This window comes from Heptranchias perlo, chromosome 3 (genome assembly GCF_035084215.1).
Source record: "Heptranchias perlo isolate sHepPer1 chromosome 3, sHepPer1.hap1, whole genome shotgun sequence".
In the NCBI taxonomy this organism is placed as follows: Eukaryota; Metazoa; Chordata; class Chondrichthyes; order Hexanchiformes; family Hexanchidae; genus Heptranchias; species Heptranchias perlo.
Genome location: NC_090327.1, coordinates 642,415 through 668,525, shown reverse-complemented (window position 1 = coordinate 668,525; position 26,111 = coordinate 642,415). Strand labels below are relative to the sequence as shown.

General features: G+C 45.7%; 1 protein-coding gene across 3 annotated transcripts in view; it reads left to right on the top strand.

The window, feature by feature from the left end:
- Positions 1 to 26,111, top strand: part of LOC137309207 (arf-GAP with GTPase, ANK repeat and PH domain-containing protein 3-like) — an 862,346-nt gene that overhangs the window by 448,052 nt on the left and 388,183 nt on the right. For all 3 annotated transcript variants that reach the window (XM_067977476.1, XM_067977484.1, XM_067977468.1), the window contains exons 3-4: positions 2,006 to 2,093; positions 25,217 to 25,302. In XM_067977476.1, the coding sequence (XP_067833577.1) occupies positions 2,006 to 2,093; positions 25,217 to 25,302 (174 nt within the window). The remainder of the gene's footprint in view (positions 1 to 2,005; positions 2,094 to 25,216; positions 25,303 to 26,111) is intronic.

Here is a 26,111-nt window from a genome sequence, read left to right as displayed (position 1 = left end):
CTCCTGTGAAGCGCCTTGGGACTTTTTACTAGTTGAAAGGTGCCATATAAAATGCAAGTTGTTGTTGTGTAATGAGGCATGCTTTTTATATAAATCCACAGACTGTGATTCTTCTGCAAAGCAGAACATTTCCCATGAAAAGAGCAGCTGTAAGATTGCAGTCGATGATTCTTACCCAAGGTCTGGCAGTGCGCGATCTCTCACGGGTGCTTTTGTAGATTCCATATTTTCCTGTCACCACAGAAGCTAAAAAGTCCAGGTGTAATTACAGCTTGAAGTGACAGCGAGTGAGTGCACTGCAAAGGCCAGCATTTCATTTAAAAACAGCTAGGCAGCTCCCCCTGATGGCTTGGTGGGGAATGCTATCATCAGTGCAACTATGAGCCATACACAAAGATTCACAACCTCAGGATCTCCCAATGTAATTACAGCCAATGAGGTACTTTTTAAGTGTAGTCAATGTTGTTATTTAGGCAAACGCAGCAGCCAATTTGTGCACAGCAAAGGTCCACAAACAAAGATGAGATAAATGACCAGTTAATCTGTTTGTGATGTTGATGATTGAGGATAATTATTGGCCTGGACCTTGGGCAAACTCCCCTGCTCTTGTGTGAAGGGATCTTTCACACCCACCTGAGAGGGCAGATGGGGCCTCGGTTTAATGTCTCATCTGAAAGGCGGCACCTCCGACAGTGCAGCACTCCCTCAGTACTGGCACCGGGAGTGTCAGCTGGATTATATGCTCGAGTCTCTGGAGTGGGACATGAACCCACAACCTACTGACTGAGGCCAGAGTGCTCCCCATTGAGCCAATGATTAATACATCTATCAAATAGTTGTATTTTTATAGAACACTTCCACTTGATTTGTGGAACCTGGGATAACTCTTCCTCCTTATAGTGTATCTCAGCTCGTGGAGTAGCAAGTCTGTTCAGGACAGAGGTGGAAGGAGGCAGGTATGCTAGAGATGACCCTGGTCTGTAGTATGAAGCACACTGCCCCCGAACGCCTGTCACCAGGGCAGCATTCAGAAGGGAGTTAGAATCATAGAAAGTTGCACAGAAGGAGGCCATTCGGCCCATCCTGTCCGTGCCAGCCGAAAAAGAGCTATCCAGCTTAATCCCACTTTCCAGAACTTGGTCCGTAACCCTGTGGGTTACGGCACTTCAGGTGCACATCCAGGTACTTTTTAAATGAGTTGAGGGTTTCTGCCTCTACCACCCTTTCAGGCAGTGAGTTCCAGACCCCCACCACCCTCTGGGTGAAAAAAATTCTCAGCTCCCCTCTATTTCTTCTACTAATTACTTGAAATCTGATCCTCCTGGTCACTGACCCCTCTGCTAAGGGCAATAGGTCCTCCCTATCCACTCTATCTAGTCTCATCATAATTTTATACACCTAAATTAAATCTTCCCTCAGCCTCCTTTGTTTCAAAGAAAACAACCCCAGCCTATCCAATCTTTTCAGTGTTTACTTTCTATGATTCTATGAATCTTGGATCAATGCGAGAGTGCTGGCAGATGGGTTTGGGTAGGAATAAGACTAGGTATGGTCAGATAAGGTCATTAAGTAAGAGTACAGTCGTTGAATGGTTCCGGTCCTGGACTACCAGCCCAGAGGTTGTGCGTTCAAATCCCACCAGGGCAAGATGTGGAAGTGAATTCATGAAATCTGGTAATTTGTGGCTGGCATCGTGAAAACTGCTGGATTGCTGTAAAAACCCAACTGGGTCACTAATGTCCTTCAGGGAAGGGAACCTGCCGCTCCTACCCGGTCTGGGCCCACACCTCACTCCAGTCCCACACTGTGTGGATGATTCTTAATGCCCTCAGGGTAACTGGAGATGGGCAATAAGTACTGCCCTGCCAGTGTTTCCTACATCTCAGGAAATTTAAATGAAGTGGATGAGAGAGCTGAGTGACCTTTTCTCATTCTCACTGACCTAACAAGGAGACCTGGGAGTTCATATTTTGAGATAATTCACAGTCTGTGTTTTGTTTGTCAGGGAATCGTAGGGAATCTGTCGAGTGGAAAGTCTGCCCTAGTTCACCGATATTTGACTGGGACCTACGTACAGGAGGAGTCCCCTGAAGGTATGGTGTGTCGTGCGTATGTTGTATTGGGACTTGTCGGTCCAAGTTACTGTTAGGTGCAGTGCTGCGGGGTGTGTCCATGTTTTTATTCCTTGTCATCTTGCAATGTGATAAAGGCATTGGTTGCGGGCAATAATACACGGGACGTAATTACGAAAGATGGAGATGCTGTTTCACCCTGACTGGTAACCACCCACTAACTGAAAGAGATCATCGTGGGTGTCACAGGCACTGAGGTGAAGTTTGCATCCAGTATCGTGGAGTGAGCAAGGTACTGTCTGTGTTCGAACAGTGTCTCACACAGCCTGGAGTGTGTCTGATGTTGTTTCAGATGTTGCAGCCATTGCACTGTGTTATTTGAGCTACGTTTAGCTCACATTTAGTTGGGAGACAAATTTAAAATAAGGAATAGAAGATCCTGCTGATGGGCTGGGCCTTTCCTATGGTACGGAGCCCTGAAACCCAAGGGAGGGCCAGGTTTGTTCTTCGACATTCCCAAATAACTTACACTGTAACGGATACAAGCTGCACCTTGAAACCACGGATACTCACAAATTCCAAACTACCGACAGCATTCAATGCACCAAGTCCATTCACACATGGGACACGCAGGTCAGCGCGAGGGAGCAGCGGGTGAAAGAAATGGTGTTTGTCGAAAAGGGAGTTCTTTATCCAGCATCTATAGTGTTAGAGAAATCGCTGTATCCCAGGGATTGAATACTTGCATGGCTCTATCCCAGGGATTGAATGTTTACACAGCTTTATCCCGGGGATTGAGTATTTACACAGCTTTATCCCGGGGATTGAATGTTTACTCGGCTCTATCCCGGGGTTTGAATGTTTACACTGCTCTATCCCGGGGATTGAATGTTTACACGGCTCTATCCCGGGGATTGAATGTTTACACTGCTCTATCCCGGGGATTGAGTGTTTACACGGCTCTATCCCGGGGTTTGAATGTTTACACTGCTCTATCCCGGGGATTGAGTGTTTACACGGCTCTATCCCAGGGATTGAATGTTTACACTGCTCTATCCCGGGGATTGAGTGTTTACACGGCTCTATCCCGGGGATTGAATGTTTACACGGCTCTATTCCGGGGATTGAACGTTTACACGGCTCCATCCCGGGGATTGAGTGTTTACACAGCTTTATCCCGGGGATTGAATGTTTACTCGGCTCTATCCCGGGGATTGAACGTTTACACGGCTCCATCCCAGGGATTGAGTGTTTACACAGCTTTATCCCGGGAATTGAATGTTTACACGGCTCTATCCCGGGGATTGAACGTTTACACGGCTCCATCCCGGGGATTGAGCGTTTACACGGCTCTATCCCGGGGATTGAATGTTTACTTGGCTCTATCCCGGGGATTGAGTGTTTACACGGCTCTATCCCGGGGATTGAGCGTTTACTCGGCTCTATCCCGGGGATTGAGTGTTTACACGGCTCCATCCCGGGGTTTGAATTTTTACACGGCTCTATCCCGGGGATTGAGTGTTTACACGGCTCTATCCCAGGGATTGAATGTTTACACTGCTCTATCCCGGGGATTGAGTGTTTACACGGCTCTATCCCGGGGATTGAATGTTTACACGGCTCTATTCCGGGGATTGAACGTTTACACGGCTCCATCCCGGGGATTGAGTGTTTACACAGCTTTATCCCGGGGATTGAATGTTTACTCGGCTCTATCCCGGGGATTGAACGTTTACACGGCTCCATCCCAGGGATTGAGTGTTTACACAGCTTTATCCCGGGAATTGAATGTTTACACGGCTCTATCCCGGGGATTGAACGTTTACACGGCTCCATCCCGGGGATTGAGCGTTTACACGGCTCTATCCCGGGGATTGAATGTTTACTTGGCTCTATCCCGGGGATTGAGTGTTTACACGGCTCTATCCCGGGGATTGAGCGTTTACTCGGCTCTATCCCGGGGATTGAGTGTTTACACGGCTCCATCCCGGGGTTTGAATTTTTACACGGCTCTATCCCGGGGATTGAACGTTTACACGGCTCTATCCCGGGGATTGAGTGTTTACACGGCTCTGTCCCGGGGATTGAGTGTTTACACGGCTCTGTCCCGGGGATTGAATGTTTACACGGCTCTATCCCGGGGATTGAACGTTTACTCGGCTCTATCCCGGGGATTGAGTGTTTACACGGCTCCATCCCGGGGTTTGAATTTTTACACGGCTCTATCCCGGGGATTGAACGTTTACACGGCTCTATCCCGGGGATTGAGTGTTTACACGGCTCTATCCCGGGGATTGAGCGTTTACACGGCTCTATCCCGGGGATTGAGCGTTTACTCGGCTCTATCCCGGGGATTGAGTGTTTACACGGCTCCATCCCGGGGTTTGAATTTTTACATGGCTCTATCCCGGGGATTGAACGTTTACACGGCTCTATCCCGGGGATTGAGTGTTTACACGGCTCTGTCCCGGGGATTGAATGTTTACGCGGCTCTTTCCCGGGGATTGAACGTTTACTCGGCTCTATCCCGGGGATTGAGTGTTTACACGGCTCCATCCCGGGGTTTGAATTTTTACACGGCTCTATCCCGGGGATTGAACGTTTACACGGCTCTATCCCGGGGATTGAGTGTTGACACGGCTCTATCCCGGGGATTGAGCGTTTACACGGCTCTATCCCGGGGATTGAGCGTTTACACGGCTCTATCCCGGGGATTGAGCGTTTACACGGCTCTATCCCGGGGAGTGAGCGTTTACACGGCTCTATCCCGGTGATTGAGCGTTTACACGGCTCTATCCCGGTGATTGAGTGTTTACACGGCTCTATCCCGGGGAGTGAGCGTTTACACGGCTCTATCCCGGTGATTGAGCGTTTACACGGCTCTATCCCGGTGATTGAGTGTTTACACGGCTCTATCCCGGTGATTGAGCGTTTACACGGCTCTATCCCGGGGATTGAGCGTTTACACGGCTCTATCCCGGTGATTGAGCGTTTACACGGCTCTATCCCGGTGATTGAGCGTTTACACGGCTCTATCCCGGGGATTGAGCGTTTACACGGCTCTATCCCGGGGAGTGAGCGTTTACACGGCTCTATCCCAGTGATTGAATGTTTACACGGCTCTGTCTCTGAGATTGAATGTTTGCACGGCTCTATCCCAGGGAGGGGTGCGGCCGATTAGGGCCCATAAAGGAGATCTACTCACGAAGGCGGTGGGGTTGGCCGAGCTATTAAATGAGTACAGTTTGCATCTGTCTTTACCAAGGAAGAAGATGCTGCCAGAGTCTCAGGAAAGGAAGATATAGTTGAGATACTGGATGGGATAAAAATTGATAAAGAGGAAGTACTAGAAAGACTAGCTGTACTTAAAGTAGATAAGTCACCTGGTCCGGATGGGATGCATCCAAGGTTGCTGAGGGAAGTAAGGGTGGAAATTGCGGAGGTACTGGCCATAATCTGCCAAACATCCGTAGATACGGGGGTGGTGCCAGAGGACTGGAGAATTGCAAATGTTACACCCTTGTTCAAAAAAGGGTGTAAGGATAAACCCAGCAGCTACAGGCCAGTCAGTTCAACCTCGGTGGTGGGGAAACTATCAGAAATGATAATCCAGGACAGAATTAACAGTCACTTGGACAAGTGTGGATTAATTAGAGAAAGCCAGCACGGATTTGTTAAAGGCAAATCGTTTTTAACTAACCTGAGTTTTTTGATGAGGTAACAGAGAGGGTAGATGAGGGCAATGTAGCTGATGTGGTGTATGTGGACTTTCAAAAGGCGTTTAATAAAGTGCCGCACGGTAGGCTCATCAACAAGATTGCAGCCCATGGAATAAAGGGGGCAGTAGTAACATGGATACAGAACTGGCGAAGGGACAGACAACTTATAAACACAGAAAACATAGAAAATCGGAGCAGGAGTAGGCCATTCGGCCCTTCGAGCTTGCTCCACCATTCAGTATGATCATGGCTGATCCTCTATCTCAATACCATATTCCCGCTCTCTCCTCATATCCCTTGATGCCTTTTGTGTCTAGAAATCTATCTAGCTCCTTCTTAAATTTATTCAGTGACTTGGCCTCCACAGCTTTCTGTGGTAGAGAATTCCACAGGTTCACCACCCTCTAAGTGAAGAAATTTCTCCTCATCTCAGTCCTAAATGTCCTACCCCGTATCCTGAGACTGTGACCCCTCGTTCTGGATCCCCCCCCCAGCCATTGGGAACATCCTCCCTGCATCCAGTCTATCTAGCCCTGTCAGAATTTTATATGTTTCAATGAGATCCCCTCTCAGTCTTCTAAACTCGAGTGAATACAGGCCCGAGTCGACCCAATCTCTCCTCATACGACAGTCCTGCCATCCCTGGAATCAGTATAGTGAACCTTCGCTGCACTCCCTCTATGGCAAGTATATCCTTTCTTAGGTAAGGAGATCAAAACTGCAAACAATACTCCAGGTGTGGTCTCACCAAGGCCCTGTATAACTGCAGTAAGACATCCTTGCTCCTGTACTCAAATCCTCTTGCAATGAAGGCCAACATACCATTTGCCTTCCTAACTGCTTGCTGCACCTACACGTTTGCTTTCATTGACTGGTGTACAAGGACACCCAGGTCCCTTTGTACATCAACATTTCCCAATCTATCACCATTTAAATAATACTCTGCCTTTCTGTTTTTCCTTCCGAAGTGGTTAACTTCACATTTATCCACATTATACTGCATCTGCCATGTATTTGCCCACTCACTGAACTTGTCTAAATCGCCTTGAAGCCTCTTTGCATCCTCCTCACAACTTACAATCCCACGTAGTTTTGCAAACTTGGAAATATTACATTTGGTTCCCTCATCCAAATCATTGATATATATTGTGGATAGTTGGGGCCCAAGCACCGATCCCTGCGGTACCCCACTAGTCACTGCCTGCCACCCCAAAAAAGACAGAGAAACATAGAAAATAGGAGCAAGAGTAGGCCATTTGACCCTTTGGGCCTGCTCCGTCATTCAAAATGATCGTGGCTGATCGTCTAACTCAGTACCCTGTTCCCGCTTTTTCCCCACATCCCTTGATCCTTTTAGCATTAAGAAATATATCGATCTCCTTCTTGAATACATCTAATGACTTGGCCTCCACTGCATTCTGTGGTAGAGAATTCCACAGGTTCACCACCCTCTGAGTGAAGAAATTTCTCCTCATCTCGGTTCTAAACGGCATACCCCGTATCCTGAGACTGTGACCCCTGGTTCTGGACTCCCCAGCCATCGGGAACATCCTCCCTGCATCTAGTCTGTCTCGTCCTGTTAGAATTTTATATGTTTTGATGAGATCACCTCTCATTCTTCTAAACTCTAGTGAACATAGGCCTAGTCGACCCAATCTCTCCTCATATGTCAGTCCTGCCATCCCAGGAATCAGTCTGGTAACCTTCGTTGCACTCCCTCCATGGCAAGGACATCCTTCCTCAGATAAGGAGACCAAAACTGCACACAATACTCCAGATGTGGTCTCACCAAGGCCCTGTATAACTACAGTAAGACATCCCTGCTCCTGTACTCAAATCCTCTTGCAATGTAGGCCAACATACCATTCTCCTTCCTAACTGCTTGCTGCACCTGAATGCTCGCTTTCAGCGACTGGTGTACAAGGACACCCAGGTCTCGTTGCACCTCCCCTTTTCCCAATCTATCACCATTCAGATAATAATCTGTCTTTCTGTTTTTACAACCAAAGTGGATAACCTCACATTTATCCACATTATACTGCATCTGCCATGTTCTCGCCCACTCACCCAACTTGTCTAAATCACATTGGAGCCTCTTTGCATCCACCTCACAGCTCACATTCCACCCCAGCTTTGTGTCGTCTGCAAACTTGGAAATGTTACATTTAGTTCCCTCATCCAAATCATTGATATATATTGTGAATAGCTGGGGCCCAAGCACTGATCTCTGCGGTACCCCACTAGTCACTGCCTGCCACCCTCAAAAAGACCCGTTTATTCCTACTCTCTGTTTCCTGTCTGTCAACCAATTCTCAATCCATGCCAGTATATTCCCCCCAATCCCATGTACTTTAATTTTGCACACTAACCTCTTGCGTAGGACCTTATCAAAAGCCTTCTGAAAATCCAAGTACAGCACATCCACTGGTTCTCCCCTATCTATTCTACTAGTTACATCCTCAAAAAACTCCAGTAGATTTGTTAAGCATGATTTCCCTTTCATAAACCCATGCTGACTTTGTCCAATCCCGTTAATGCCCTCCAAGTGTTCTGTTATCATATTTTGATGATAGACTCCAGCATTTTCCCCACTACTGATGTTAAGCTAACTGGTCTGTAATTCCCTGTTTTTTCTCTCCCTCCTTTTTTGAATAGTGGGGTTACATTTGCCACCCTCCAATCTGTAGGAACTTTTCCAGAATCTATAGAATTTTGGAAGATGATCACCAATGCATCCACTATTTCCAGGGCCACTTCCTTTAGTACTCTGGGATGTAGATTATCAGGCCCTGGGGATTTGTCAGCCTTCAGCCCCATTAATTTCCCTCGCACTATTTTTTTTACTAATACTGGTTTCCTTCAGTTCCTCCCTCTCACTAGACCCTTGGTTCCCTAACATTTCTGGCAGGTTATTTGTGTCCTCCTTTGTGAAGACAGAACCAAAGTATGTGTTTAATTGTTCTGCCATTTCTTTGTTCCCAATTATAATTTCCCCCATTTCTGACTGTAAGGGACCTACATTTGTCTTCACTAATCTTTTTCTCTTGACGTATTTATAGAAGCTTTGACAGTCAGTTTTTATGTTCCCTGCTAGTTTACTCTCATACTCTATATTTTTCCCCTCTTAATCAATCTCTTTGTCCTCCTTTGCTGAATTCTGAACTGCTCCCAATCCTCAGGCTTGGCAATTTTATATGCCTCCTCTTTGATTCTAATACTATCCCTAATTTCTTTTGTAAGCCACGGTTGAGCCACCTTTCCTGTTTTATATTTGCGCCAGACAGGAATGAATCATTGTTGTAATTCCTGCACATGTTCTTTAAATATTAGCCATTGCCTATCCACCGTCATCCCTTTTAGTAAAGTTCCCCAATCTATCCTAGCCAACTCGCACCTCATACTTTCGTAATTTCCTTTATTTAGATTCAGGACCCTAGTTTCGGATTCAACTACTTCACTCTCCATCTTAATGAGGAATTCTATCATGTTATGGTCGTTCTTCCCTAAGGGACCCCGCAGAACAAGATTGTTAATTAATCCTTTCTCATTGCATAATACCCAGTCTAGGATCGCCTGTTCTCTAATTGGTTCCTCAACGTATTGGTCTAGAAAACCATCACGTACACACTCCAGGAATTCCTCTCCCACAGTATTATTGCTAATTTGGTTTGACCAATCTATATGTAGATTAAAGTCACCCATGAGTACCCTTCTTGCATGCGTCTCTAATTTCCTGTTCAATGCCCTCCCCTACATCTCCGCTACTGTTTGGGGGCCTATAGACAACCCCCACCAATGTTTTCTGCCCCTTGGCGTTTCTTAGCTCCACCCATACAGATTCCACATCGTGATTTTCCGAGCCAATATCCTTCCTCACTATTGCATTGATTTCCTCCTTTACTAACAACGCTACCCCACCTCCTTTCCCTTTTTGCCTGTCCTTCCTAAATATTGAATACCCCTGGATGTTCAGTTCCCATCCTTGGTCACCCTGCAGCCGTGCCTCCGTAATCGCAATTATATGCACAGTCGAAAAATTAGAGCCAGACCTTTCAGGAGCGAGATTAGAAAACATTTCTGCACACAAAAGGTTGTAGAAGTTTGGAACTCTCTTCCGCAAACGGCAATTGATACTCGCTCAATTGCTAAATTTAAATGTGAGATAGATAGCTTTTTGGCAACCAAAGGTATTAAGGGATATGGGCCAAAGGCAGGTATATGGAGTTAGATCACAGATCAGCCATGATCTTATCGAATGGCGGAGCAGGAACGAGGGGCTGAATGGCCTCCTCCTGTTCCTATGTTCCTATCATAACCGTTAATATCTATCTGTGCTGTTCATTCATCTAGCTTATTACGAATGCTCCGCACATTTAGACACAATGCCTTTCGACTTGTCTTTTTATGATTGCTAGTCATCTTAGTTTTATTTTGCACGATGGCCCGATTTGTTTTTCGCCCTTATTTTCTCTGCCTTCCACTATTGCTTCTTCTCTTTCTGTCTTTTGTTTCTATCCTTGTTTCCCCCTCCTCTGACTCCCTGCTCAGGTTCCCATCCCCCTGCCATTCTAGTTTAAACCTTCCCCAACAGCACTCGCAAACACCCCCGCGAGGACATTGGTCCCAGTCCTGCTCGGGTGTAACCCGTCCCGCTTGTACAGGTCCCACCTTGCCCAGAACAGGTCCCAATGTCCCAGGAATCTAAATCCCTCCCTCCGACACCATCCCTGCAGCCACGCATTCATCTGGTCTATTCTCCTGTTCCTATACTCACTAGCACGTGGCACTGGTAGTAATCTTGAGATCACTACCTTTGAGGTCCTGCTTTTAAATTTATCTCCTAACTTCTTAAATTCACCTTGCAGAACCTCATCCCTTTTTATTACCTATGTTGTTGGTACCGATATGGACGACGACTACTGGCTGCTCACCCTCCCCCTCCAGAATGCCCTACAGCTCCGTGACATCGTTGACCCCAGCACCAGGGAGGCAACGTACCATCCTGGAGTCACGTTTGTGGCCTCAGAAACGCCTATCTGTTCCCCTGACAATTGAATCCCCTATCACTATAGCCCTGCCACTCTTCTTCCTCCCCTCCTGTGCAGCAGAGCCACCCGTGGTGCCACGAACTTGGCTGTTGCCGCTTTCCCCTGATAAGCCATCTCCCCCAACAGTATCCAAAGCGGTATATCTGTTTGAGAGGGAGATGGCCCCAGGGGACTCCTGCTCTACCTGCCGAGTCCTTTTACTCTGCCTGGCGGTCACCCATTTCCTTTCTGCCTGCGTAATCTTTACCTGTGGTGTGACCACCTCACTGAACGTGCTATCCACGATAATCGCAGCATCGCGGATGCTCCACAGTGAATCCACCCGCAGCTCCAGCTCCGAAATGCGGTTAGCCTGTAGCTGCAGCTGGACACACTTCCTGCACACATGGTCACCAGGGACACCTGTAGTGTCCATGACTTCTCACATAGTGCAGGAGGAGCATATCACGGGTGCGAGCTCTGCTGCCATGACTTGCCTTAGATTTAAACTGCGTTCACCTCTCGGACTCTCTTCCCACTTTCCATACTCTCCTTTTACACTGCGCTCTCCTCTTGGACTCTCCTTTTGCACTGCGTTCACCTCTCGGACTCCTTTCCCGCTCTCTAGACTCTCCTTTTACACCGCGCTCACCTTTCGGACTCTCCTCCCGCTCTCAGGACTCTCCTTTTACACTGCGCTCGCCTCTCGGACTGTCCTCTCCCTCTCGGACTTTCCTTTTGCACCTCATTCATCTCTCGGACTCTCCTCTCCCTCTCGGACTCTTTTACACCGCACTCATCTCTCGGACTCTCCTCTCCCTCTCGGACTCTTTTACACCGCACTCACCTCTCGGACTCTCCTCTCTCTCTCGGGACTCTCTTTTTACACCGCGCTCACCTTTAAGACCCATTTATTCCTTCTCTCTGTTTCCTGTCTGTTAACCAGTTTTCAATCCATACCAGTATATTACCACCAATCCCATGATTCTTTAATTTTGCACACTAACCTCTTATGTCGGACTTCATCAAAGTCCTTCTGAAAATCCAAATACACCACATCCACTGGTTCTCCCTTATCTATTCTACCAGTGACATCCTCAAAAAACTCCAGTAGGTTTATCAAGTATGATTTCCCTTTCATAAATCCATGCTGACTTTGTCTAATCCCATTGATATTTTCTAAGTGTCCTGTTATCACATCCTTTATAATGGACTCTAGCATTTTCCCTACTACTGATGTTAGGCTAACCGGCCTGTAGTTCCCTGTTTTCTCTCCCTCCTTTTTTAAATAGTGGGGTTACATTTGCCACCCTCCAATCTGCAGGAACTGTTCCATAATCTATAGAATTTTGTAAGATGACAATTAATGCATCCAGTATTTCCATGTCTACCTCTTTTAGTACTCTGGGATGCAGATTATCAGGCCCTGGGGATTTATCGGCTTTCAGTCTCATTAATTTCTCCAGCACTATTTTTTTTACTAATTACTTTCCTTTAATTCCTCCTTCTCACTAGACCCTTGGTTCCCTAGCATTTCTGGGAAGTTATTTGTGTCCTCTTCCGTGAAGACAGAACCAAAGTATTTGTTTAATTGCTCTGCCATTTCCCTGTTCCCCATTATAAATTCTCCCGCTTCTGACTTTAAGGGACTTACATTTGTCTTCACATACTTTTAAAAACTTTTACAGTCCACTTTTATGTTCCCTGCAAGTTTATTCTCATACTCTATTTTTCCCCTCTTAATCAATCTCCTGACCTTCTTTTGCTGAATTCTAAACTGCTCCCAATCCTCAGGCTTGATACTTTTTCTGGCAAATTTATATGACTCCTCTTTGGATCTAACACTATCCTTAATTTCTTTTGTTAGCCATGGTTGGGCCGCTTTTCCTTTTGTGTTTTTGCGCCAGAAGGGCGTAAATCAGTAGTGACGTTTGAAGAAGAGTCAAATCGGCAGGCGACTGGCGTCCATGGAAGCAGAGGTTAAGGACAGGAGGAAATAAGCAGAAAAGAGAGGGAACGATACAAAGGCAGGATCCCAGAATAGTTCCTCCCAACCCAGGAACACAGAGGCCAATTGTAGTAACCCACCGCCCCTGATAGCCGAGATCAGCTATCTCACCATGGACCGGGACTTGATCCTGCCACCTTCCTAATCTGCCTCACTCAGTGGTGCATTTATCTATCAGGCCATGGGGCCACCCACAACAGGCTCTCTATATCTGGGTTACATCAAAGCATTCACTTTATCAGGGACACTTTTCTATTATTCTCAAAAGCAACATCACTTCTAAAATATAAACCACATTCAGCAGAGAAACCTCAAGCATCCACCACACGGACTGCAGCGGTTCAAGGCGGCGGCTCACCACCACCTTCTCAAGGGCAATTAGGGATGGGCAATAAATGCTGGCCTCGCCAGCGACGCCCACATCCCATGAACGAATAAAAAAAAAGACTTGAATCCTCCAACTGATTGTTGATAAATTGTTGACACAATACTCCAGCTGTGGCCGAACCAGTGTTTTATAAAGGTTCATCATGACTTCCATACTTTTGTACTCTATGCCTCTATTTATAAAGCCCAGGATCCCGTATGCTTTTTTAACCACTTTCTCAACCTGCCCTGCCACCTTCAATGATTTGTGCACATATACCCCCAGATCTCTCTGTTCCTGTACCCCTTTTGGAATTGTGCCCTCAAGTTTATATTGCCTCTCCTCGTTCTTCCTACTGAAATGTATCACTTTGCATTTTTCTGGGTTAAATTTCATCTGCCATGTGTCTGCCCATGCCACCAGCCTGTCTATATCCTCTTGAAGTCTATCACTATCCTCCTCACTGTTCACTACACTTCCAAGTTTTGTGTCATCTGCAAATTTGGAAATTGTGCCCTGTACACCCAAGTCCAAGTCGTTAATATATATCAAGAAAAACAGTGGTCCCAGCACCGACCCCTGAGGAACACCACTGTACACCTCCCTCCAGTCCAAAAAACAACCGTTCACCACTACTCTCTGTTTCCTGTCACTTATTGTAAACAATTTTACAACACCAAGTTATAGTCCAACGATTTTATTTTTAATCCCACAAGCTTTCGGGGGCTTTCCCCCGAAAGCTTGTGGGATTAAAAATAAAATCGTTGGACTATAACTTGGTGTTGTAAAATTGTTACAATTGTTAACCCCAGTCCATCACTGGCATCTCCACATCCTGTCACTTAGCCAGTTCTGTATCCATGCTGCCACTGCCCCCTTTATTCCATGGGCCGCAATCTTGATGCTAAAGCTACCGTGCAGCATTTTATCAAATGCCTTTTGAAAGTCCATATCCACCACATCAACTGCATTTCCCTCATCGACCCTCTCTGTTACATAAGAAATAGGAGCAGGAGTAGGCCAATCGGCCCCTCGAGCCTGCTCCGCCATTCAATAAGATCATGACTGATCTGATCCTAACCTCAAATTTAAATTCATGACCAATTTCCTGCCCGCTCCCCGTAACCCCTAATTCCCTTCACTTCTAGGAAACTGTCGATTTCTGTTTTAAATTTATTTAATGATGTAGCTTCCACAGCTTCCTGGGGCAGCAAATTCCCCAGACCGACTACCCTCTGAGTGAAGAAGTTTCTCCTCATCTCAGTTTTGAAAGAGCAGCCCCTTATTCTAAGATTATGCCCCCTAGTTCCAGTTTCACCCATCCTTGGGAACATCCTTACCGCATCCACCCGATCAAGCCCCTTCACAATCTTATATGTTTCAATAAGATCGCCTCTCATTCTTCTGAACTCCAATGAGTAGAGTCCCAATCTACTCAACCTCTCCTCATATGTCCGCCCCCTCATCCCCGGGATTAACCGAGTGAACCTTCTTTGTACTGCCTCGAGAGCAAGTATGTCTTTTCTTAAGTATGGACACCAAAACTGTATGCAGTATTCCAGGTGCGGTCTCACCAATACCTTATATAACTGCAGCAATACCTCCCTGTTTTTATATTCTATCCCCCTAGCGATAAACGCCAACATTCCGTTGATCAACTTCATTCGGCCCCTCGAGCCTTCTCCACCATTTAACAAGATCATGGCTGAGCTGATTTTTACCTCAACTCCACTTTCCCGCCCTTTCCCCATATCCTTTGACTCCCTCGCTGATCAGTAATTTGTCTAACTCAGCCTTGAATGTATTCAATGACTCAGCCTCCACAGCTTTTTGGGTAAAGAATTCCAAAGATTCACGACCCTCTGGGAGAAGAAATTCCTCCTCATTTCTGTCTTAAACAGGTGACCCCTTATTCTGAGACTAAACCCCCTAGTTTTAGATTCCCCCATGAGGGGGTAACATCCTCTCAGCATCTACCCTATCGAGTCCCCTCAGAATCTTATCTTCTAAACTCCAATAAATATAGACCCAACCTCATAAGACAACTCTTCCATTCCCAGAATCAACCTAGTGAGCCCTCTCTGAACTGCCTCCAATGCAATTATATCCCTCCTTAAATAAGGGCACCAGAACCGTACGCAGTACTCCAGGTGTGGTCTCACCAGCACCCTGTACAGTTGTAGTATGACTTCCCTGCTTTTATACTCCATCCCCCTAGAAATAAAGACCAATATTCTGTTTGCCATCCGGATTACCTGCTGCACCTGTATGTTGACTTTTTGTGTTTCATGTACGAGGACACCCAGATCCCTCTGTACCGCAGCATTTTGTAGTATTTCTCCATTCAAATAATATTTTGCTTTTTTATTTTTCCTCCCAAAGTGGATGACTTCACATTTTCCCACATTATATTCCATCTCCCAAATTTTTGCCCATTCGCTTAACCTGTCAATATCCCTTTGCAGACACTTTGTGTCCTCATCGCAACTTGCTTTTCCACCTATCTTTGTATCATCAGCAAATTTGGCCACAATACACTCTGTTCTTTCATCCAAGTCATTGATATATATTGTAAATAGTTAAGGCCCCAGCACTGATCCCAGCAACACCCCACTAGTTACAGATTGCTATTTAGAAAATGACCCTTTTATCCCAACTCTTTGTTTTCTGTTAGTTAGCCAATCCTCTATCCATGCCAGTATATTGCCCCCAACACCATGAGCTCTTATCTTGTGCAATAACCTTTTACGTGGCATTTTATCAAATCCCTTTTAGAAATCCAAATTTTCTGCATCCATTGGTTCCCCTTTATCCACCCTGCCCGTTACTTCCTCAAAGAACTCTAATAAATTTGTCACGCAGGATTTCCCCTTTATACAACCATGTTGACTCTCCTTGATTGTATTTTGAGTCTCCAAATGTCCTGCTACTACTTCTTTAATAATGGATTCTAGCATTTTCCCAATGACAGGTGTTAGGCTAACTGGTCTATAGTTACTTGCTTTCTGTCTCACTCCCTTCTTGAACAGGGGTGTTACGTTTGCGGTTTCCCAATCCGCTGGGACCTTTCCAGAATCTGGTGAATTCTGGAAGATTACAACCAATGCATCCACTATCTCTGTAGCCACTTCCTTTAAGCCCCTCGGATGCAAGCCATCAGGTCCAGGGGACTTGTCAGCCTTTAGACCCATTAGTTTACCGAGTACTTTTTCTCTAGTGATAGTGATTGTTTTTTAGTTCCTCCCTCCCCTTTGCCCCTTGATTTTCTACTGTTATTGGTATGTTTTTAGTGTCTTCTACTGTGATGACAGATACAAAATATCTGTTCAATTCCTCTGCGATTTCCTTGTTTTCCATTATTATTTCCCCAGTCTCATCCTCTAAGGGACCAATGTTTACTTTAGCTACCCTCTTCCTTTTTATACACTTGTAGAAGCTTTTACTGTCAATTTTTATTTTTCTTGCTAGTTTACTCTCATAATTTATTTTCTCCCTCTTTATTATCCTTTTAGTCATCCTTTGCTGGTTTTTAAAGTTTTCCCAATCTTCGGGCTTACCAGTAATCTTTGCCATGTTGTATGCTTTTTCTTTTAACCTGATACCATCCTTGACTTCCTTAGTTAGCCATGGTTGGTTCACCCTTTTTGTGGCGTCTTTCCTCCTCACAGGGATATATTTTTGTTGCGAGCCATAAAATATCTTTTTAAATGTTTTCCACGGCTTATCCACCATCATCCCATCTAATCTTTACCCAGTCCACTTTAGCCAATTCCACCCTCATTCCTTTGTAATTGCCCTTATTTAAATTTAAATTTAATACAGTAGTTTCAGACCCAAGATCCTTGCTCTCAATCTGGATGTGAAATTCTGTCATGTTATGATCACTGCTTCCCAAGGGATCCTTTACTTTGAGATCATTAATTAATTCTGTTTTGTTACCCATTACCAGATCCAAAATGGTCTGTTCCCCGGCTTGTTCCCCGACGTATTGGTCTAAGAAACAGTCCCTAATACACTCTGAACTCCTCCTCAGGACTACTTTTGCCAATTTGATTTGTCCAATTTATGTGAAAGTTAAAATCACTCATGATTATTGCATTACCTTTTTTACAAGCCCCTTATTTCCTGATTTATATTTTACTCTACAGTGTAGCTACTGTTAGGGGGCCTATATACTACTCCCACCAGTGATTTCTTTCCCAGAGGTTGGTGCTGGGACCACTGCTTTTCTTGATATGTGTTAATGACGTGGACTTGGGTGTACTGGACACAATTTCAACATTTGCAGACGACACAAAACTTGGAAGGGTAGTGAACAGCGAGGAGGATAGTGATAGACTTCAAGAGAATATAAACAGGCATGGGCGGAAACGTGGCAGATGAAATTTAACGCAGAACAATGAGAAGTGATACATTTCGGTAGGAAGCACAAAGAGAGACAATATTAACTAGAGGGCACAACTCTAAAAAGAGTACAGGAGCAGAGAGAACTGGGGTATATGTGCACAAATCGTTGAAAGTGGCAGGGCAGGATGAGAAAGCGGTTAAAAAAGCATACGGTTCATGTGCTTTATAAATAGAGGCATAGAGTACAAAAATATGGAAGTTATGATGAACCTTTATAAAACACTGGTTCGGCCACAATTGGAGTATTGTGTCCAATTCTGGGCATCACACTTTAGGAAAGATGTGAAGGCCTTAGAGAGGGTGCAGATGAGATTTAGAATCATAGAATCATAGAATCATAGAATCATAGAAGTTACAACATGGAAACAGGCCCTTCGGCCCAACATGTCCATGTCGCCCAGTTTATACCACTAAGCTAGTCCCAATTGCCTGCACTTGGCCCATATCCCTCGATACCCATCTTCCCCATGTAACTGTCCAAATGCTTTTTAAAAGACAAAATTGTACCCGCCTCTACTACTGCCTCTGGCAGCTCGTTCCAGACACTCACCACCCTTTGAGTGAAAAAATTGCCCCTCTGGATCCTTTTGTATCTCTCCCCTCTCACCTTAAATCTGTGCCCCCTCGTTATAGACTCCCCTACCTTTGGGAAAAGATTTTGACTATCGACCTTATCTATGCCCCTCATTATTTTATAGACTTCTATAAGATCACCCCTTAACCTCCTACTCTCCAGGGAATAAAGTCCCAGTCTGTCTAACCTCTCCCTGTAAGTCAAACCATCAAGTCCCGGTAGCATCCTAGTAAATCTTTTCTGCACTCTTTCTAGTTTAATAATATCCTTTCTATAATAGGGTGACCAGAACTGTACACAGTACTCCAAGTGTGGCCTCACCAATGCCCTGTACAATTTCAACAAGACATCCCAACTCCTGCATTCAATGTTCTGACCAATGAAACCAAGCATGCTGAATGCCTTCTTCACCACCCTATCCACCTGTGACTCCACTTTCAAGGAGCTATGAATCTGTACTCCTAGATCTCTTTGTTCTATAACTCTCCCCAACGCCCTACCATTAACGGAGTAGGTCCTGGCCCGATTCGATCTACCAAAATGCATCACCTCACATTTATCTAAATTAAACTCCATCTGCCATTCATCGGCCCACTGGCCCAATTTATCAAGATCCCGTTGCAATCCTAGATAACCTTCTTCACTGTCCACAATGCCACCAATCTTGGTGTCATCTGCAAACTTACTAACCATGCCTCCTAATTTACTCGAATGATTCCAGGGATGAGGGACTTTAGTTACATGGATAGACTGGAGACGTTGGGATTGTTCTCCTTTGAATAGAGACGGTTGCGAGGAGATTTGATAGAGGTATTCAAAATCATGAAGGGTCTAGACAAAGTAGATAGAGAGAAACTGTTCCCACTGGCGGAAGGGTCAAGAACCAGAGGACATAGATTTAAGGTGATTGGCAAAAGAACCAAAGGCGCCATGGGAAAAACTTTTTCACACAGCGAGTGGTTAGGATCTGGAATGCACTGCCCGAGGGAGTGGTGGAGGCAGATTCAATCATGGCCTTCAAAAGGGAACTGGATAAGTACTGGAAAGGAAATAATTTGCAGGGCTAGTAAGCTAGGGCGGGGGTGTCGGACGAGCTGGGTTGCTCTTGCATAGAGTTGGCGCGGACTCGATGGGCCGGATGGCCTCCTTCCATGCTGTAACCTTTCTTTGATTCTGTGAATACTTACACGGCTCTGTCTCTGGGATAGAGTGGCTTCTCTGCCACTGTGGATGCTGGGTAAAGAACTCCCCATTCAACAAAAGCCGGGAACTGCACCGGGCAACATCACCTCTCACTCCACCAGAACATCAGGTACTGATGAGGTGTTAACAGCCCCCTACCCAACCCCCAGTATTTCGAACATTAGCAGCTGCAGCGCCCAGAGGAAAGGGGTCCCAGACAGGTGTCTGCAGGACATTAATCTCCTCCAGTGTGGCTGGGATCTCCCAGGCACTCTGGCCCTACAGCAGCCACCTCTCCCTGTACCAATCGCAGGATCAGGACATCCCTCCCTCAATGGAAAAGGACCTCAGGATGGCAATGAACTGGGAAACCAAACAAACAGAAAATGAACTGAAATCACATCCCACCGGCAGGGCTCCAGAATTAGGCATGATTCCAGGTGAGGGCGAAGAAAAGAAGGAATGCTGCAGGAGATACAGTCAATCCCGGGATATTTGGCTCATCCGGTTTAAGAACATAAGAACATAAGAAATTGGAGCAGGAGTAGGCCAATCGGCCCCTCGAGCCTGCTCCGCCATTCACTAAGATCATGGCTGATCTGATCCCAACCACAAATCTAAAGAACACAAGAAGTCGGAGCAGGACCCGGCCACATAGCCCCTGGGCCCTCTCCGCCACCCACAGGGCATTGACCGATCCGAACTCAGCTTCATGTCCAATTTCCTGCCCGCTCCCCATAACCCCTAATTCCCTTTACTTCTAGGAAACTGTCTATTTCTGTTTTAAATTTATCTAATGATGTAGCTTCCACAGCTTCCTGGGGCAGCAAATTCCACAGACTTACCACCCTCTGAGTGAAGAAGTTTCTCCTCATCTCAGTTTTGAAAGAGCAGCCCCTTATTCTAAGATTATGCCCCCTAGTTCTAGTTTCACCCATCTTTGGGAACATCCTTACTGCATCCACCCGATCAAGACCCTTCACAATCTTATATGTTTCAATAAGATCGCCAATGGTGGAGCGATTAAAATCGGGGATGCGCAAGAGGCCAGAATTGGAGGAGCGCAGAGATCTCGGAAGGTTGTAGGGGCTGGAGGAGGTTACAGAGATAGGGAGGGGTGAAGCCATGGAGGGATTTGACAAGGATGAGAATTTTAAAATCCAGGACGTCCTGAGGATGTGAAAGGCACTGTATAAATGCAAGGTTTACTGTACATACAATGACCATTTTGAAAATAAGGATATCTGCAAATAATGGACACCTGATGTCAGACCCTTAGGTGAACCTAATTTACACTGTATAGGTTTCACTGTATTTATTATATTAAGGGTATTAAGAGGCAACCACATAGTGTACACATGACGCCAGTCCCACACTCAACAATAACAACTTGTATTTATATAGCGACATTAATGTAGTAAAACTTCCTAAGGCGCTTCACAGGAGCGATTTTCAAGCAAAATTTGACACCGAGCCAAAAAAGGAGATATCAGGACAGGTGACCAAAAGCTTGGTCAAAGAGGTAGGTTTTAAGGAGCGTTTTAAAGGAGGAGAGAGAGGTGGAGGTTTAGGGAGGGAATTCCAGAGCTCAGGGCCTAGGCAGCTGAAGGCACGGCCACCAATGGTGGAGCGATTAAAATCGGGGATGCGCAAGAGGCCAGAATTGGAGGAGCGCAGAGATCTCGGAGGGTTGTAGGGGCTGGAGGAGGTTACAGAGATAGGGAGGGGTGAAGCCATGGAGGGATTTGACAAGGATGAGAATTTTAAAATCCAGGACGTCCTGAGGATGTGAAAGGCACTGTATAAATGCAAGTTTTTATTTTCTCCCCTGCTCTTATACCCTTGGTGCTGTCCTGCACTCTGGGTCCTGACTCTTCACCTGGGTTCCTCCAAAAATACACAAATCATAGAATCATACAGCACAGGAGGAGGCCATTCGGCCCATCGTGCCTGTGCCAGCTCTTTGAAAGAGCTATCCAATTAGACCCACTCCCCTGCTCTTTCCCCATAGCCCTGCAAATTTCTCCTTTTCAAGTATTTATCCAATTCCCTTTTGAAAGTTATTATTGAATCTGCTTCCACCGCCCTTTCAGGCAGCGCATTCCAGATCCTAACAACTCGCTGTGTAAAAAAAAATCTCCTCATCTCCCCCCGGTTCTTTTGCCAATCACCTTAAATCTGTGTCCTCTGGTTACCGACCCTTCTGCCAGCGGAAACAGTTTCTCCTTATTGACTCTATCAAAACCCGTCATGATTTTGAACACCTCAATCATTTCTCCCCTTAACCTTCTCTGTTCTAAGGAGAACAATCCCAGCATCTCCAGTCTATCCACATAACTGATGTCCCTCATCTCTGGCACCATTCTAGTAAATCTCTTGTGCACCCTCTCAAAGGCCTTGACATCCTTCCTAAAGTGTGGATGAACAAAGGATGAAGGGGCTGTGTTTAATTCTGACCCACACTCTATCTGTTCAGAGAGCTGGCTGAGTACAACGGCACTCTACCAACCCATGGCACGGACCGTGTCTGAGACTCAGTGAGCTCAGCAACATCGTCACTCGAAACTTGTTAAAGTTCATTGTGGGTCTTTTGTAAATGCACTGCAGCAGCTACACCTAGAGGCTTAAAGTGGGTATAGCAGCTGACTGGCAAATAATCTGTCCCTGCATAGCTAAAACATGCAGCATGTGTATCTGCCTATCTATCTTTCTCTACTTTTTAATCAGGTAGGTCGTGCCTGACAAACCTGATTGAGTTTTTTGAAGAGTGGATGGAGAATGTCAATGGATGTTATTTATATGGACTTCCAGAAGGCATTTGATAAGGTCCCACATAAGAGACTGTTAGCTAAGATAGAAGCCCATGGAATCGAGGGAAAAGTACGGACTTGGTTAGGAAGTTGGCTGAGCGAAAGGCGACAGAGAGTAGGGATAATGGGTAGGTACTCACATTGGCAGGATGTGACTAGTGGAGTCCCACAGGGATGTGTCTTGGGGCCTCAATTATTCACAATATTTATTAACGACTTAGATGAAGGCATAGGAAGTCTCATATCTACGTTTGCCGATGACACAAAGATTGGTGGCATTGTAAGCAGTGGAGATGAAAACATAAAATTACAAAGCGATATTGATAGATTAGGTGAATGGGCAAAACTGTGGCAAATGGAATTCATTGTAGGCAAATGTGAGGTCATCCACTTTGGATCAAAAAAGGATAGAACAGGGTACTTTCTAAATGGTAAAAAGTTAAAAACAGTGGATGTCCAAAGGGACCTAGGGGTTCAGGTACATAGATCATTGAAGTGTCATGAACAGGTGCAGAAAATAATCAATAAGGCAAATGGAAAGTTGGCCTTTATATCTAGAGGACTGGAGTACAAGGGGGCAGAAGTTATGCTGCAGCCAAACAAAACCCTGGTTAGACCACACTTGGAGTACTGTGAGCAGTTCTGGGCACCGCACCTTCGGAAGGACATATTGGCCTTGGAGGGAGTGCAGCGTAGGTTTACTAGAATGATACCCGGACTTCAAGGGTTATTCTCTAGAGTTTCGAAGGTTAAGGGGTGATCTGATCGAAGTTTATAAGATATTAAGGGGAACAGATAGGGTGGATAGAGAGAAACTATTTCCGCTGGTTGGGGATTCTAGGAGTAGGGGGCACAGTCTAAAAATTAGAGCCAGACCTTTCAGGAGTGAGATTAGAAAACATTTCTACACACAAAGGGTTGTCGAAGTTTGGAACTTTCTTCCGCAAATGGCAATTGATACTAGCTCAATTGCTAAATTTAAATCTGAGATAGATAGCTTTTTGGCAACCAAAAGGTATTAAGGGATATGGGCCAAAGGCAGGTATATGGAGTTAGATCACAGATCAGCCATGATCTTATCAAATGGCAGAGCAGGCACGAGGGGCTGAATGGCCTACTCCTGTTCCTATGTTCCTATTAGCACTGTTTCTATTTGAAGAGAGGCGATATAAACAAAATGGTACAATTTTAAAGAGGGTGCAGGAACCAAGAGACCTGGGGGTGTATGTACACAAATCTTTGAAGGTGGCAGGACAAGTTGAGAAGGCTGTTAAAAAAGCATATGGTATCCTTGGCTTGATAAATAGAGGCATAGAGTACAAAAGCAAGGAAGTTATGCTAAACTTTTATGAAACACTGGTCAGGCACTAGCCGGAGTATTGTGTTCAATTCAGGAAGGATGTCAAGGCCTTAGAGAGGGTGCAGAAGAGATTTACTAGAATGATGCCAGGGATGAGGGACTTCAATTATGTGGAGAGACTGGAGAAGTTGTTCTCAAAGCAGAAAAGATTATGGGATGTTTTAATGGAGGTGTCAAAATCATGACCGGTTTTGATAGAGTAGATAAGGAGAAACTGTTTTCTGTGGCAGGAGGGTTGGTAGCACGAGGACACAAACTTAAGGTAATTGTCAAAAGAACCAGAGGCGAGATGAGGATAAATGTTTTTACGCAGCGAGTTGTTCTGATCTGGAATGCGCTGCCTGAAAGGGCGGTGGAAGCAGATTCAATAATAACTTTCATAAGTGAATTGAATAAATATTTGAAGTGGAAAAAATTGCAGAGCTATGGGAAAAAATTTGTCGGGCTATGGGGAAAGAGCAGGGGAGTGGGACTAATTGGATAGATCTTTCAAAGATCCGGCACATGTGGTGTATAACGGGCACCGTAGACTAAAGTTGAAATTACCCATTGTGTCCCTTTCTCTCTCATTCTGTCTGCATCTAGTGCTGTGCATGTGTGTGTATTTGCAATGTGTCAATGTTTACAAGGAGGACCCCGGGAGTGTTTTTTTAAATATTTGTTCATGGAATATGGGCGTCGCTGGCGAGGCCGGCATTTATTGCCCATCCCTAATTGCCCTCGAGAAGGTGGTGGTGAGCCACCTTCTTGAACCGCTGCAGTCCGTGTGGTGAAGGTTCTCCCACAGTGCTGTTAGGAAGGGAGTTTCAGGATTTTGACCCAGCGACGATGAAGGAACGGCGATATATTTCCAAGTCGGGATGGTGTGTGACTTGGAGGGGAACGTGCAGGTGGTGTTGTTCCCATGCGCCTGCTGCTCTTGTCCTTCTCGGTGGTAGAGGTCGCGGGTTTGGGAGGTGCTGTCGAAGAAGCCTTGGCGAGTTGCTGCAGTGCATCAGTGTTTCCAAGGACCCCAGGAGTGTGTCAGTGTTTCCAAGGGGGGGTCTCTGGAATGTGCCAGTATTTACAAGGGGTCTCTGGAATGTGTCAGTGTTTACAAGGGGGTCTCTGGAATGTGTCAGTGTTTACAAGGGGGCCTCTGGAATGTGTCAGTATTTACAAGGGGGGTCTCTGGAATGTGTCAGTGTTTACAAGGGGGGGTGTCTGGAATGTGTCCGTGTTTACAGGGGGGCCTCTGGAATGTGTCCGTGTTTACAAGGGGGCCTCTGGAATGTGTCAGTATTTACAAGGGGGGGGTCTCTGGAATGTGTCAGTATTTACAAGGGGGTCTCTGGAATGTGTCAGTGTTTACAAGGGGGGGGTCTCTGGAATGTGTCAGTATTTACAAGGGGGGGGTCTCTGGAATGTGTCAGTATTTACAAGGGGGTCTCTGGAATGTGTCAGTGTTTACAAGGGGGGGGTCTCTGCAATGTGTCAGTATTTACAAGGGGGGTCTCTGGAATGTTTCAGTATTTACAAGGGGGGTTCTCTGGAATGTTTCAGTATTTACAAGGTCCCCAGGAGAGTGTATTATATCACTCTGTGTACCAGCCAATGATAATATTGTGACCTGTTCTATCCTGGACCATTATCAGCGACAGTGTAATGGGTTCTTGCATCTTTTTGATGTCCTTTTTTATTTCTCTTGCAGGTGGTCGGTTTAAGAAGGAGATTGTGGTTGATGGCCAGAGCTACCTGCTGCTTATCCGGGATGAAGGAGGCCCGCCTGAGGTGCAGGTAAGCTCCGGCTGGAAACTGCCTCCTTTCTCTGAATAGCTACTGAGCTGCATAAATATGTGTGTCGGTTTCTAGTCACAGCCTGAGTCTGTTGCACATGTGTGGAGATCTCCCAGGCAAACTGAGGACTGGGCGAGGTATGTGGTTAGTACTTAGAACCTCGGGTGGAAAATCTGTTATGACATATTGTACCTGGACCTGACCGTGTGGGAATATTTACCTGACTGGCAGGCGGGGTCTCAGTTTAACAATACTGCTTGGATAATAAGTCTCAATGTGGCAGAGGAGCAGAGGGATCTGGGGGTACAGATACACAAGTCACTAAAAGTAGCGACACAGGTTAATAAGACCATAAAAAAAGTCAAACTAAGCACCGGGGTTCATTTCCAGAGGGATAGAATTGAAAAGCGGGGAAGTTATATTAAACATGTATGGAACCTTGGTTCGAAAGGATAGAGAGGTATTGGAGAGGGTGCAAAAAAGATTCACCAGAACTGAGAGGTTATACCTATCAGGAAAGGCTGAACAGGCTGGGGCTCTTTTCTAGAAAAGAGAAGGCTGAGGGGTGACCTGATAGAGGTCTTTAAGACTATGAAAGGGTTTGGAGCTCCTGGACCCCAGTGTGATCCAGGGCAAACACGTCTGCAGTAAATGTCTGCGGCTTGAGGAGCTTCGGGTCAGAGTCATTGAACTGGAGGTCGAGCTGCAGACACTGCGACACATCAGGGAGGGGGAAATATACCTGGATATTCGGTTCCAGGAGGCGGTCACACCTCTTAGACCATAAGACCATAAGAGATAGGAGCTGG